Source organism: Eublepharis macularius, chromosome 2 (assembly GCF_028583425.1).
Source record: "Eublepharis macularius isolate TG4126 chromosome 2, MPM_Emac_v1.0, whole genome shotgun sequence".
Taxonomy (NCBI): Eukaryota; Metazoa; Chordata; class Lepidosauria; order Squamata; family Eublepharidae; genus Eublepharis; species Eublepharis macularius.
Window position 1 is genome coordinate 219,297,484 of NC_072791.1, and position 15,777 is coordinate 219,313,260.

A 15,777-nucleotide genomic window follows, 5' to 3' on the forward strand; every position below is an offset into this window, starting at 1 on the left:
TGGTCAGGTTGTTTTGAAACTGTCTTTTGAAACTTGGCCCAGAAACCACTCCTCTTTGTTTATCAGAAGCCTTTTAAACCAATAAATGCCCTTTCATGGTCTGACCTCTAAAGGCCTGCTTCAGGGGTGGGGGAGGGCACAGTGAAAAACCAAAAGGGTTGGGTAGGAGAAGGACACAAACGATCCCGGCAAGTTACACAGAGAAACAAAGGACTAATGAAGCAGATATAAGACTGAGGGGAGACTAAATACAAAATTGGGCTTCAAAGAGCCAGAAGTAGCAGCAGGAAACCAGAAAAGCAAACCACACATCAAATAATAAGGAAGAAGTAGGGGGGAGGGGGAGCGCAAGCCCCAAGCTTAAGAAAGAATGAGAAAATACACACAAAACCAGAAACTAAATTCAAGACTAAAACTTAGACATTAAGAAAGGAATAATATAGTATAAAATAGTTCCATGTACTTTGGAGCAAGAAAACTCGCAAACGACTCCTCTCCCTTTGAGTTGCTTCCGGCTTTCCTGCAAAGAGGCAAGCTGCAGTATGTGCAATGAACACTTTATCTGATTCAAAACCCCTCCCCATATGCTTCAGGAGTGGACTATCTTGCACATATATGTAGTCTTAGTGGCTACAGTCTGCAATCAATCAAAAAAACTGAGAGGCTCTCTAAGGAGCACAGTTTTGTATGCCCTTATTAGGAAAACATAGCAGAGACAGAGAGAAACAGAAACTCCCTCCTGCAATAATGAAAGCTGCTCAACAAAACAAAAGAAAATCATGGGTTTCTTTCACTGTAGGCTATTTAGGAATTTGTTTCATCTTTATATTAATTACTATAAATATGAAACACCCCATTTCCGTAATTATTGTAATTAATAATGAAAGAAATGCAGAAGTCCTGTAGCTTTCACATTATCTTCAAGGGCACCTCCCAGTAGAGCATGCTACAATAATCCAATCTCTAGGTTACTATTAGCAAAGATTATCATTTGAGAAACGCTGTTTTACAGTTTAGTCAGCTGCCAAAAATAGTATTATAGATAAGGTGATATGAAGCCCTTACAAATTTGTTGTGTTCTTTTCAGGTGGTTTCCAAATGTGCAAAATATCTACTACCAAGGTAATAAACGGAAGCAAGTCCCCACAAATGCCAGCAGTACCCAGTTAGAAGCTTTCTTTGACTGCGCCGCAGCCTTAATGACCCAACAGCTGCAAAGTTTAGCTTTAGTTTCAATGCAGGATTTTACTGATTTGATTGTGCAACCTCCAGTAAGTACAATTCACTGGTACAACTAAAAGTACATGCTGCATTTCCCCATGTATCTCATTAGACAAAAAGTTATAAAGGCAAGCTTCACTTTAGGAAGATGGAAATCATATTTTGTAGGCCAGAAGCCTATTTCTCTTGAATATTATTTGTAAAGGAAAGGATCTAAAAAGGAAAGTCATTATTTCTGGCTTTAGTTAACATGACACTGATGTGTACGTCTTGGAGAAAGATAGGGGAGGACTTAGGGGGAATTTGAACTTGCAAAGTTTTTAACATGGTAGTGCTTGCAATTATAGTTTGGAAATCTGAAAGTCAGGCATAGTTGACTTCTTAACATGGGGTGCCGTCCATGCTGTTGGATTAGGGTTGCCGTCAGGTCCCCCTGCCTTCCTGGCGGGAGTAGGGGAACCTGACATGCACTCTCCCAGGAAGTGACATCATTGCGCGGGGCCTGGTTGTGCTCCCGGGAGTGATATTGTCGCTCTGCCCCGGGAGTACACCCAGGAGGCCTGTTCCCCTGCCTTTCCCCCCTGCTGGCCAGGCCAGTAGTGGCAGGGGTGGAGTATGGGAGCAAGGGGTCCCCTGCCCTCACCAGGGGACTGGGGATCCCTCTGTTGAATTCATTAAGGAGCTTGGGGGTACCTAGTGTATGGAGAAACAGGTCAGTGCTAGGAGTACTTTCTTCCAGCTACATATAGCCAGGAAATGCTGCCCAGTTTTGGACACAGCTGATTTGATCCTGCTGATCTATGCAACTGTAACCTTGAGACTGAAAGCCAAATACATCTGCCACAGTTGGGCCTGGGTGCCCTGGCTCTACATGCAGGTTAATGTTATGTTGGGGGACTAACATTCTCAAACATGCCAAGGCCCAATTTGTCTCAGGACCGTGGTGATGAGGGTGTGTGTGGGGGGGGGAAATGGCCATTGAGAGTCTGACCTGACTTGAGGCTGGTATATCAACTAGTTGTTGGAAATAGCAATGTTTGGTGTACAAGAAGGAAGAAGAGAAGAAGGCCCTTCCATACAGGGGCCAGCAAGGATCAGTTAGATAGGAATGTGAGGGCAGCACCTCTCTTCTCTGCTAATTGTCATTTCCTTGTCTTGTCTCCTGTTGGGCTAAACAGGGCAATCTCCTCCTTCTCTCTCCTCTCCACCCCCCCCCCTCTAATATGTAGTTAGATAGACAGCATCTATCTTTATCTCTCTTCTTCACTATCAGATATGTAGTTCCTAAAACTCTTTTACAGCTTTGATCAGTACTGCGTAACTACCACTGCTTTATTAGCCACTCTGCCAACACTAGTTTGGCCCTAACAGTACAATCCTAAGCACCCTTTGAAGTCCAGCATTGCACTGTAAATTAATGCGCTCTCTGTGGTGCGGCCCTTGAAGAGATCTCAAAAGCTGCAGCTGGTCCAGAATTCAGCAGCTTGTTTATTGATTATTTTTGCACTGCCTGTATGATGATAGTGTTACCGCAGCTAGATGCCTGTCTGATTCTGGATCCTGGAGGCTGGTTTTGACTTTTAAAGCCACAAGGTGCCTTCCTGTGGCACAAATGGCTTTTCCAAAGGTGACTTGCCGTGGGAAAAGGTGCCTTCGACTGGAAGAAGGGTTCCAACGTGCTGAGCAGTGTGGTTAGATAACAAGCTGCTGTGTGTGTGTGTGTGATTAGCACAAATGGCTTTTCTCTGCTCTACTCCACATGGAAGGATCATGACTGGGAAGAGTGTCACAGAGAAGAACACTGAGCTGGCATGGGGCTGCACTTGCGAACATTGCTATAAGGAGCAGAAAAATCAGCACTGGGGACAGAATTGCAGTTGCGACGGCACAACAGCAAATTGTTTCAACTCTGAAAACTGAGTGGGTTGGATCCTCCTGGTTTTTCTGCTGGTAAAAAGAGGGGGAGCCCATCTTGGCCACTGGAAAGGCTATGCCAGGGGTCATGGGACCTGTGTAGACAAAAGCCACGCAGGAAGAGCCACACTGCAGCGAAGAGGGAACTGGGGGGCATCAAGGGGAATCTTAGCTAGAATCCAGCCAAACTATTTCTGGAGAAACTGATAGTTACCTGAATAGATCCGAAATTATTACGTTTTCTTCATTTCCTGTACTTGTGCCATTATAAACTGACTATCCTAATGTTGAGAATAGTAATCTAATGTCATTTCTGTACGCTAGCTGATATATTTGATTTTCTATTGTCAGAACTCTGTACGAGCCTATGAACATCCAGGATTTATAATAAGACTGATTCTTGACAATGATCTTGTTAAGTTTGAACCAGAGTTTAGTGACTATGAAGCCATTTTTCTGAACATTTTTGCAGTTATGGTAAAAGCCGTTAATCTGTTGCCAAGAGTAGAGACCAAACTTTATTCGAAGTGGGTAAGACATTTTCTAGTAATAAACTTTTATCCACCCCACCCCCATATTTTTGACAGCCTTGAGCTGTGATCTGAAGTCTGTTTCGTGGAAGGAGGGATTCTCCGGAAACATTCAAATCCAGCAGCACCTTAAAGATCAACGAGATTTCCAAGGTATACACTTTTGAGAGTCGAGCCCTCTTCATTAGATACAGATCTGATAAATGAAGCTCGACTCTCGAAAGCTTATACCTTGGAAATCTTGTTGATCTATTGGACTTGAATCTTGCTCTTCTACTGCAAACGAACATGGCCTAAAACTATCTTAATATTGGTGATCTGATTATCTTTTAAAATTTGTTTTTAAATCATTTAAGCATGGGACAATGCAGTCTTAAGCAGAGTTATACTCTCCTAAGTCCATTGAAGGCAGTGGATTCAAAAAGATGGATCTCTTCTTAGGATTGTGCGGTTACACTATGTAAATATTCAGATTATGTGATTCAGACATTTCTGTGTTTATTAGCTACAAAATGTATAGTTATACACACTAAAATTTCATTAAAACAATGGTACTTGGTGTGCCTTCCTTTGTTTGGGATTATGGTCGCTTTCTCTGCGCATGCCCCACTTTTGGAGGGTTTACTCTCATTGGCTGCCCTTATCTATCTATCTATTTATTAATAGACTGAATTTTTCATTGAAACTAAAGGCGGATTGCACACTGTATGTCAATACAGTCAGGGGCTGGGACATTCAATCAACACTCAATACAATAGGGTAAAGATTGCAGAAATTTGAAAACAGAAATATGATTAAGAACTGGAAACAGTGCTGGAAACAAAACATAAGCAAGTTGAAACGTCGTATTACATGATGTGAAATTAGCTGATAGAAACATACTTACAGCAACAGCCAGTACGCTGCACTATAGTCGACAGTCCCTATCCCATTCCAGTGCATCTCTCTGAACTATTTCCTTACAGCACAGTCTTACTACCTGTGTAAAAAAGTCCTTCTGAATAATTCAGATTTGCATAGTTTGTAGAAAGCAGGGAGAGTGGGAGCTTACCTGATCTCTTCAGGTAGCCATGTTTACAAAATCAGTTTGAGGGTTTGACATGAGAACTATTTAAAGAAAAAATCGGGAAAAGAGTATGGTTTGTTTTAAACCTCTTTAAAGATCTCAAACTGCTTTTTAACTTAAAAAAACAGTGCAATGCATGAAAAGGAAACGTTTAAAACAACATTTCAAGTATGTGCAGATGGGTGTGTATCTGCCTGTCTGGATCACAGTCCTAAAGCTCAGATTGTACCTGTTGTGCCATCTGTGACACCGTAGTAATGTCTCTGTAGGACTGGTTTAATGACATTATTATATGAAATTGTCTTGCTGTAACTTTGGGCACAGTATTCTGGTACAGAAAGTTTTTAGTCTTTAATCGCTGAAACATCATAAAAATGGGGGAGTTAAATCTCTCAAATTCACTACAATTTTTAGAAAATCCTGTGACCAGATATGGTTACATTTTGACTATAACAACTAAACTGGGAATATGCCATCCAGCCTATTTAGTTTGATAAATTCAAATGTCAGCCTGTGATTTTACTGTTTCTAAAATATAAAGGAAAAATATGAAAAACATAATAAACTATATATATTGTCTTGAAAGCCTGACAGCAGGAACAGATCCCTGAACTTGAAACCTATAATCCTGGATGAAATTTTGGAGCGTCATAAAAAAGCAGTTAAGGAAGAGATTGCCAAAGAGAGCATAGCACCCACTGAGCATCTCAAACTCTATGATAAGTATACTGATTTGATAACCAAGCAAGCAGAACGGGAAGTTGAGCAGTTCCTGTCAGAGGAGCACACCTTTGAAGAAATAACTGGTGAAATTCTGAAGTACCAGAACCTGCGGGATGAAATACAGTTTACTTCTAGAAAGGTAAGACATGAATACAGCGGAGTATGAGGTTTCATTTAATGTGTCCTAGTATTAGAGGTTTGCGATTCGGGTTTCCAATTTGGGTAAAGTACCCGAATTGGACTCGATTCGCAATGATTCAGAATTCAGAAACCTTGAATCAAAGTTTCCCCAAGCGACTTGTATTGCTTCAGGAAGCTTTGGGTCAAGGGGTTTAAATGCCCCTTTCCGTGCTGCTTTCCAGCGGCACGGAAAGGGGCATTTAAACCTGTGGATCAGCTGTTTGGCGGGGAGATTCCCCACCAAGCAGCTGATCTAGCCGGTAGGGGTTTAAATGCCCCCACTTACTTAATTATGCTCTGAATCTTTACGGAGCATACCGAAGCAAGCTAAATACCAGAATCCCGAAGTGGCTTGCCGCTTTGGGATTCTGGTAATTACGGATTCCCCCCCCCCCTTTGGGTAAACCTGAAGCAGGAAACCCAAATATTTTGGGGGTGCACACCCCTACCTGGTATGTTGAGAAAAATAGGCCTCACAGTTCTGATACGATTTTACTTTTTTGCTGATCAGAGCTTCCCTCTTGGGCCGGAAAGAAGCAGTACCATCCTAAAAATACTTTGCTGAGAGCAATCCCCATTGAGTAGATCAGAGGTTTCTGAATTGATCTGCTCAATATTGCCCTCAAACTTTATCTGCGGTGTTCTAATGGAGCATCAAATAATGATGGCTGGTAAGGCTGCAGCCTTTAGCTGGATGGCTCACTGAAGAGTCTTCTGTGGGCTGGTTCCAGGTTTCGGGGGGCTCTGGGCCGAGAGTTCCCAGGAACCTCTTTCCCTCCTCTCCCGACCACCAAGCCTTCTGCTTGCGCTTCCCTTCCTGCCCACCGACCTGCATACCCCCTTAGCCTGTGTTCTCTTGACTGCTCGAAAGCCTTCCCCACCACTCATGCTCCCAACCACCTACATTGCCCACAAACTTTTCCCTGACAGCAGATTGCAGTGCATGTAGCTGGAAGAGCCACCTCTGCGGCTGCTGGAAGTGCTGCCATCACTGTGCACCAGCTGCACGCCCTTGTCTCGTGGTGCTGGGCAGCATATTCAGCCACAAACACAGGTGATACTGGTGGAGCGCTTGTGTGAGCAGAGGGGGGAAGGGTGCAAGATTGGGTAGCAGTGGAGGAATGCAGCTGTGGGCCCTGGTAGGGCGACACGGGCCCGGAGTCTTCTGCTGCTGCTCTTTGTGGGCATGAATTCCACGTCCTCAAGCAACAGCAGACAAAAATTCAGAGATGAGAAAAGATAGCTTGCCATTCTTCTGGAAAGACTTGGCGTGGTACATGCACGTGGTAGGAACCGTTTTTACCCTGAACAGGAGGCCTGGCTTTGGCATCCGCAGTTCTTTCGTAAGGTAATTCTAAGTGGATGCTAAACAAATCCAGTATAAAATATTTGGTTGTTGTGGGTTTTCCGGGCTGTATTGCCGTGGTCTTGGCATTGTAGTTCCTGACGTTTCGCCAGCAGCTGTGGCTGGCATCTTCAGAGGTGTAGCACCAAAAGACAGAGATCTCTCAGTGTCACAGTGTGGAAAAGATGTAGGTCATTTGTATCTACTCAGGAGGGGTGGGGTTGAGCTGAGTCATCCTGTAAGAGTTTCCCAGGGTGTGGAATGCTAATGGCGGGAGGCTTCACTGTATCCTGAGGAGGTTCTTTTGCATATGGATTGGTACTTGATGTGCTAATCTTCTCTGCAGGGCTATTGTCGGGGATAGAATGTTTTGTTAGCCTGGTGTTTTTCAGAACTGGAAACCATGCTCTGTTCATTCTTAAGGTTTCTTCTTTCCTGTTGAAGTTTTGCTTATGCTTGTGAATTTCAATGGCTTCCCTGTGCAGTCTGACAAAGTAGTTGGAAGTGTTGTCCAGTATTTTGGTGTCCTGGAATAAGATACTGTGCCCTGTTTGAGTTAGGCTATGTTCAGCCACTGCTGATTTTTCAGGTCGTCCAAGTCTGCAGTGTCTTTCATGTTCTTTTATTCTTGTCTGGATGCTACGCTTTGTGGTCCCGATGTAAACTTGTCCACAGCTGCAGGGTATACGGTATACTCCTGGAGAGGTGAGGGGGTCCCTACTGTCTTTTGCTGATCGTAGCATCTGTTGTATTTTTCGGGTGGGTCTGAATACTGCTTGAAGGTGATGCTTTTTCATAAGCTTTCCCATCTGATCAGTAATTCCTTTGATATATGGCAAAAACACTTTTCCTGTAGGAGACTGTTTTTCCTTGGTTGTTTGATTCATCCTGGGTTTGATTGTTCTTCGGATTTCATTTCTGGAGTAGCCATTTGCCTGAAGTGCGTGGTTTAGATGATTAATTTCCTCATTGAGAAAGTGCGGCTCACATATCCGTCTTGCACGATCCACTAATGTTTTCATTATGCCTCTTTTCTGTCGGGGGTGGTGATTGGAGTTTTTGTGTAAGTACCGATCAGTGTGAGTTGGTTTCCTGTAGACCTTGTGACCTAACTGAAAGTTTGCTTTGCGGATGACCAAGGTATCCAGGAATGGGAGTTTTCCCTCGATTTCTTTCTCCATTGTGAATTGTATGTTCAGGTGGATGTTGTTGAGATGATTCAAAAACCCCATCAATTCTTCCTCCCCATGGCTCCAAATGATAAATGTATCATCCACAAACCGGAACCATACACTAGGTTTGTGGGGTGCTGATTCTAGAGCTGTTTTTTCAAAATGTTCCATGTAGAAGTTTGCTATAACTGGGCTGAGCGGGCTCCCCATGGCCACCCCATCCATCTGTTCATAGAATTCGTTGTCCCATTGGAAGTAACTGGTTGTCAGACAATGGTGGAATAAGGCTGTTACATCCTCTGGGAAAATCTGATTAATAAGTGCAATAGTGTCTTTTACTGGAACCTTGGTAAACAGGGATACAATATCAAAACTGACAAGTATGTCTTGTGGATTGAGTTTCAGAGAACTGATTTTGTTGATGAAGTCTGCTGAATCTTTGATGTAAGACGAGGTTTTCCCGATGTGGTCCTGCAGGAGATCTGCCAGATGTCTAGCTAATTCAGATGTCGGTGAACCAATGGCACTCACAATGGGTCGGACTGGGACTGAATCCTTATGTATTTTGGGAAGTCCATATAGTCAGGAACGTCAGGAACTACAATGCCAAGACCATGGCAATACAGCCCGGAAAACCCAGAACAACCATCGTTCTCCGGCCGTGAAAGCCTTCGACAATATAAAATATTTATTTGACACTTCTTTCCAAACCTTATGTTTTGAAAATCCAGATTAATTTTGTTGGTGAAAAAATGGTTTTAGATTAATATATGTGGAAATAAAAACAGAGCAGTATTTAGTAGAATAAAAGACTTTAAGTACTAGGAAGTGGTGAATAGACATGTAAGAGACTTCCTCAATAACTCATAACTGCTACACTAATTTTATCTATACTCAGGTAAAACGAAAGATAATTTCTGGCAAAATTACTGTCAATCAAACATTTTCAAAAAGGCATTGCTGTGGTTTACTACATCATGTTTGGATAACAAATTATGGTGTCAGTTTCCACAGTCTTTTTCTCATTAACACTTTGTGTTCCAGTGTATACGTCTAGGAATGTTTGAGTTACACTGTGATGAACTGATCAGATCTCTGTCCAAGCGAGCCGATGCTCTTTGTAACAGAATTATTGCCAAAATGTTCAAAGATCATCAGGATCTAAATCTAAGGTAAATCTCTCTTTTAAAAAACGCTATTAATAACAGTGGCCACATTCTGGCTTTAGTCATAGGTAACTGGATGCTCATCCCTGTGGGGACAGAAAGACATCTTCAGTTGAGCCAGAAGGGCTTGTGAGTCAGTTTGAGACGTGTGCATTGTCTATGCATGTAGAATGTGCTCTGGTTTCCCTCGGTGAACAGGGCATGTTTCTTTATACAGTGCTCCAGTCTCATGTGTATTTATTGATTTCTCTCATTTATAGTCTGCCTTTCTTGCTGAGACTCAAAAGGCAAATTAGATTAATTAATAATAATTAATCAGATCAATAATTTTCCCTACCTGTGCAGGGAGGGTGGAATAAAAATAAAAAACAAATAAAATACATGTTATGCTGTTGACGGCTTCGTTCAAACGGCTCAGTTTTTGTTGCTAGGAAAACTGTCTAAGGATGGACTGGGAACCCAAATCTTTGTCTTTCAGCTACTTTGTGATCTGTTCGTATGTGGTTCTAGTTTGGGTCCTAGGACTGGATGCCGTTTTGCAAGGAAGTGATTGGTTTGTAATTGTAATGATTGTAATGATTGGTTTAGGAATGAGGAAATCCACGTTCCCCTCATTATCTTTTCGGCTCACAGCATAACCTACCACACAGGATTGTTGTGAGGATAAAATGGAGGTGAGAATGATGCGCTGAGCTCCTGGAAGAAGGGCAGGATAAAAACGAGAGAAATAGGTGCACTTGCTGACACTGGTATATGGTTCCATCCCCAGTGCTCTGGTAGTGTTCCTGCCAGCATGACTTTGACCACTTTCTGAGGGGGCAGATTTCCTGCTCCCAGCTTCTGTTGCCTTTCACCATTCTTATGACTAGTAGAAGGGGAAAAAATTGCCATAGAATCTTTTGTGTTTCTGCTGACCGTTTTATTGCTTTTGTGCATGTTTGTGAGTATTTTCCTCTTGAATAAAAATACTCTTTGATCTTAAAAGCACCAAGCCTCGTCTGCTACCTTGGGGAAAGGGACCCCGTAAATACTGGTGGAGTTATCTCGTAGTTACCCCTCTCGCGTAGCCTTCCTCCTTGCCGCAGATTCCTCCTACTCACAAGGAGGCCCAATTCTGGTAACACAGTGTAACTCCACTAAGGACGGCACAGTAGGAATGCTGCTGTAAATCAGAGGAGCACAAGACATTGAGACAAAGGTTGGTGAACAGGATGGCCTTAGAATTTTGCTGTTGATAGTATTGTACATACTCTTTTTTCTTCTTTTAATAATTTCAGGCTTTGTGATGAGTTTGAGAAGATAGCTGAGAAAGCCCTTAGCACACCATCCAATACGCACGAGCTAATGGAATTTAAGGTGTGCTTTTCTTTTTAAATGGAAACAAACTTGCGTGTTTGAGAACTGAATTCCAAGATTCTTTGCTTCTAATAAGCCTCATGGGCCGTGCAGAAGTACTTTCAAGCAACCTGCTTATTGCTTGTTGTCCTCCTTTGTCTAAGCTGAAATGGGTCTAGATGATTTGTGCATGATTTAAAATATACTTTTGCAGACAGCAGGCAGAAGATCTTTCAAGTCCAGATAATAACTCTTAGTGTTTTGGAAGTTGTAGTGATAATATCCCATGGAAGATGAAAAAGACAAATTTTGCTCAATGAGGGTGACAGACAAATTCTGTGCTATCCTTGTGCCACTGTTCTTAACACCTGTGCCACTTGTGCCACTGTTCTTAATGGGACATTGGTGTAGCTGTGAAGGTTATGTTTTCCATGAGGTATTTGTTGTTTTATTTTATTACCTTGCTTAACACTGTAACACTGGTGGCCCTTTTCGCTTGCTTAATTCAGGAAAAATAAAAACAGCTTGGTAGAGTCTGGTTTCTGTCAGCTGTGTGGCCTGGTACGGATCCAATGGAGCTGATGTTTCCTACTGTTTTGGTCTGCCGGGTTAGAAGTGCTAGACAAACACTTCTAATCCTTACAGCTTACTGCATCTGGAAATGTTCTTAGAAAGAACATATGCTTCCTCTGGTTAGAACACATCTTGCTTTTTGCTACTTGAAAAGATAAGATACTGCATCCCAAGTATTTTGTACATTGAGTTATGTGTGCGATCACATAACCACATTAAATATTTTAAAGTGATTTTTACAGAGCTGAGTTTAATGACTCAGTCCAGCACAGAATTAGGTGTGTCTAACCCCATTCATTTCAGAATGCTTAAACGCACTAAGCTGTACAGAGGAGTAGCCAAAGTGTCTGTTCCTTTCTTTTTCAAAAATAATGGTATGCTATTATACATGGATTGTTTTGTATCCAAAAGACAACAGAAATGTGTTGACCCAACACTGGTCACTTAATGTTTCTTCCCAACTAGGCTTACATACAGAAAGTGGAGGCAGAGGACATGGTGGAGATGGAGCAAAAGTTAATGGATGCCAAAATCTGCCTTGCCTTCCTGATAGAGTGTGCAAATTTTTCCCCGGTTGATATTCGACTCAACAATAGCGTGTTTCAATGGTATGGACGAATGGGGGAGATTTTTGATGAACACAGAAAGATAGTTAAGGACAAAACAGAACAATTCCAAGAAGGACTTAAAGTGAGTATTTTCTTTCTTTCTTTCTTTCTTTCTTTCTTTCTTTCTTTCTTTCTTTCTTTCTTTCTTTCTTTCTTTCTTTCTTTCTTTCTTTCTTTCTTTCTTTCTTTCTTTTTCAAATCGTGCTTTGTTTACTGAGGTAATATAGTTTATAGTTTCAGTTTATTATTATTATGCTCCAGGATCAGAATCTGAGTCAGTAGTATACAATAATGTATGAGAGATATGTCAGTTACATGTCTAGCATAGATTTAGGTAATATAGATGGCTGTTGCTTCTAATTGTTTTAAAGAAGATGGATATCCTACTGCTTGTTTAGTCATGTGTGAGAGAGGGAAAGAGAAAAAGTAACAAGGGATAGACACAACTATGATCAGTAATACGTGAATCATGGAACACTGAAAGATACCTGCAATACTGATGTGATGAAATGGTTTGTGACCTTTCACTGTACACCCCATCCTAAGCATGTATTCCTTTAAGCATTTGATGGTCAAGGTGATCTTAGGATTGGTTCCTAAATGAGATAAGATTGATAATACATTTTGTAGAGTTAGAACTGCAATCAAATAGTGTGAATAATTAGAATAGTAATATGTAGAATAATACTGATTTGTGGCATAAATTTTTAGCGCTGCCCCAGTTATCTGAATAGTTTTGTTAATACAAACAGTAGCTTGAGCCCGTGCGGTTACTGCAAAAGCCTGTTATTCACATCTGTTGAGGTGGTACTGTCTGGATTTGCTCCATTAGGTAAAATCCCATGCACACAAAGAAAAAAGTGGCACAGTTGTGCTGAATTCACCTTATCATTTGGGGCTGAAAATCAGTTTCATTCCTGGGTAAAGCACTAGGTGACTTCTTGCCCTAACAACGTTATCTCTTCTCCTTGCTGAATGTTGCTCCTATGCCAAGTTAGGTCAAGGGGATTCCCACTGGAGCACTGATGTCACCTGATGCTCTGTTGTGGCTTCTTAGGTCCTTATGACCTCCAACCACTTGCAACCACTTTGGGGACCCGAGATGGTATGAGACCAGTACCACTGGATCCTCTAGATCATGCAGGTTATCATTTCCAAAGCGACAGGGACTGCTGATTATCACAGCTGAAAACACTATTTAATAATTGTGAACTTGTGCCATCATATTTTAATACTGCATTATTGTGTGTGTGTGTATGTATTCTTTTATTAGATGCGCTGTGAAAGATTTATTGAGGAGCTGGAAGGTTACGCCAAGCAAGTTGAAGAATTCTCTTCTTATGGGGACCTTCAGGAAGTCAACAGATACCTGAAAAAAGCCCAGGCACTGAATGCCAAGTTAGATACAGCAGCTGATAAGGTAATGTTTCAGTCTTCTCTTGAGAGCACATTGAAGGTGGCACAGCACATGCTTTGCATGCATAAGATCCTCCTTCCAGTCTCCTGGTATCTTGAGTTTAAGAAACGAAGGTATAAGCTTCCGAGACTCCAGTAAGCTGCTCTGTCAGAGGAGATTATGCAGTGCTAGATGGACATGTGCCCAGTATAAGGCAGCTTCAAAAAGTCCGTTTAACTCCACTGTAAACATTTTAATTTTAGATAATTGGGAACTGACAATAAATCAGGATTTCCCTTTTCTCTAATGATGATGAACAGGTGACAAGAACTTACAGCAGTTCAGAACGTTTCAACTTTGTTATTAAAGCTGGTCAACCCCTTAAAAATGTTCTAGTCGATATATCACCTGAATTTTAATGGATGAAATTTAAATACATTTGTATATATTTTTTTATAGATGTCTTTCTGATGATTTTGAACAATGTTTGGATAGTTTATGTTGGCGGAGTGGTTGTTACCTATGCATCAGTGGGAACACTGAACTGATCTAGATTAACAAACTGGTTAGGAAAGATACGAAACTTATCTGCCTTGATAGTTGAGGTAGTGTGTGCAGAGTTCTAGAAGAAAAGCCTCCGAATAGCATTCTGCAGACAGACAAGGAGAAGCCCCTTTAGAAAGAAGGTACTCCCCCTACACTCCTGTAGCTAGAGCTTGCTGCCCCCTGCAGGTTCAGCTTTTCTTTGTACATAATAAGATATTGCTATAGTCCAACAGTCTGTGATTAAATAATCAAAAGCTACCATTCATCTTTAATGTTTCACTTTTCATCACTTATTGTAGAAATATCAGAGCAAAAACATCTTCAAAAATACCAGTGTAACTTAAAACCTTAACATATCAGTCAAAATGGCACCAAGACTGTGACAAAATATTATCAAAAGAACAGTGGGAAATATTATGGGCCTCTAAAATATTTAATTCATCAGCAGTTAATATTAAACTACAGTCCTATAAGATATTAACAAGATGGTATCTTACGCCCAAAAAATTAGCAGCTATTTACTCTCACAGTTCATCTTTATGTTGGAAAGGATGTGGGGATACAGGATCATATATACACTGTTGGTGGAAATGTCATTACGTAGAAGAAATCTGGAATACAATCTTGCACCAAATCTTTTTGTTAACTGGCTACAAAATACCAAAGAAACCTGAGCTGATATTTCTGAATCAATGGGATGATATAGAGATCCCACCAATTCGACGAGACCTCATCAATATCTTCTTAATGGCAGCAAAAAATTTAATTGCTTTAAAATGGAATTCTCATACTGTACTGACAATTACCAGTTGGTATTCTAAAATATGGGACCATTTTTTATTTGAAAAAATCAATGATGGAATCTATCAAGCTGAAAATTTCCCCAAAACAACAAATTTTATGGAAAAACGGTTCCCCTTTTTTGAATACATTTCTAAAGAAAATCTATATCCTCCCAATAAAATATACCAAACAATCCCGAATCTATAACCCAAAATATATCAGATCATTCAACTTGAATTTGTCTTTCCATGTTTTACCTTTCTCTGTTATGTAGTTTTTAACAATTTACCCATATTGTATTTCATATTGTAAACAGTTTTGTTAATAATTGAAATAAAAATATATTTTTTAAAAAAATACCAGTGTACCCTTCTGTTTCAGTGCCTAAACAATTAATCAATGAATACTTTATTTAATTAATCCACTCAGTTAAAGTTTGTGGACCCACTTAACATACAATGACTCATCTCATCATAAGCAGCCCCTCGAGAATGTACTTTCACACAGTTGCCTGATGGTTTGCTAAAAGGCTCTAAGGTGCCAGTACTCACAATTATGAATGTAAACTTCAGAATGTTTACAACCAGCCTAGTGGTATCATGGCTGTGTGAATGCTCTGTTATGTGTCCAAGATGCTGTCCAGCATCTTCATACTCTTTATTATACTCTAGTGTAATGGTCATTTAATATTCATTCACTACTTAAGATCTAGAGGACAGTATTTTAGTTGTGTGAATTGGTGTCGAAGAGGTAAACTTTGGGTGCACCGTGTTATTATTTGATGACTTATTTCTTCCTGTGAAGTCTTGCCTTGCCACCAGTTCATTTGCAAAGTGATTTAAGCAAGGCTTTTTTTCTGGGAAAAGAGGTGGTGGAACTCAGTGGGTTGCCCTCGGAGAAAATGGTCACATGGCTGGTGGCCCCACCCCCTGATCTCCAGACAGAGGGGAGTTTAGATTGCCCTCCATGCTGTGGCACGGAGGGCAATCTAAACTCCCCTCTGTCTGGAGATCAGGGGGTGGGGCCACCAGCCATGTGACCATTTTCAAGAGGTTCCGGAACTCCGTTCCACCACGTTCCAGCTGAAAAAAAGCCCTGGATTTAAGTAGTACATCTAGCATGCTTCTCACCCAGAAGGAATTGTTACTGAGTTTGGCAAAGTGAACGAATAGCTTGTTACAAAACTATTGTGTGAATAAGTAGACCCTGTTCTGACAAT

General features: G+C 41.1%; 1 protein-coding gene across 1 annotated transcript in view; it reads left to right on the top strand.

Moving 5' to 3' along the window:
- DNAH7 (dynein axonemal heavy chain 7) overlaps window positions 1–15,777 on the top strand; it is a 190,041-nt gene that overhangs the window by 13,296 nt on the left and 160,968 nt on the right. Inside the window, exons 7-13 of the mRNA XM_054970133.1 lie at window positions 1,088–1,271; window positions 3,487–3,666; window positions 5,318–5,593; window positions 9,196–9,323; window positions 10,595–10,673; window positions 11,691–11,915; window positions 13,107–13,253. Coding sequence (XP_054826108.1) covers window positions 1,088–1,271; window positions 3,487–3,666; window positions 5,318–5,593; window positions 9,196–9,323; window positions 10,595–10,673; window positions 11,691–11,915; window positions 13,107–13,253 — 1,219 coding nt within the window. The remainder of the gene's footprint in view (window positions 1–1,087; window positions 1,272–3,486; window positions 3,667–5,317; window positions 5,594–9,195; window positions 9,324–10,594; window positions 10,674–11,690; window positions 11,916–13,106; window positions 13,254–15,777) is intronic.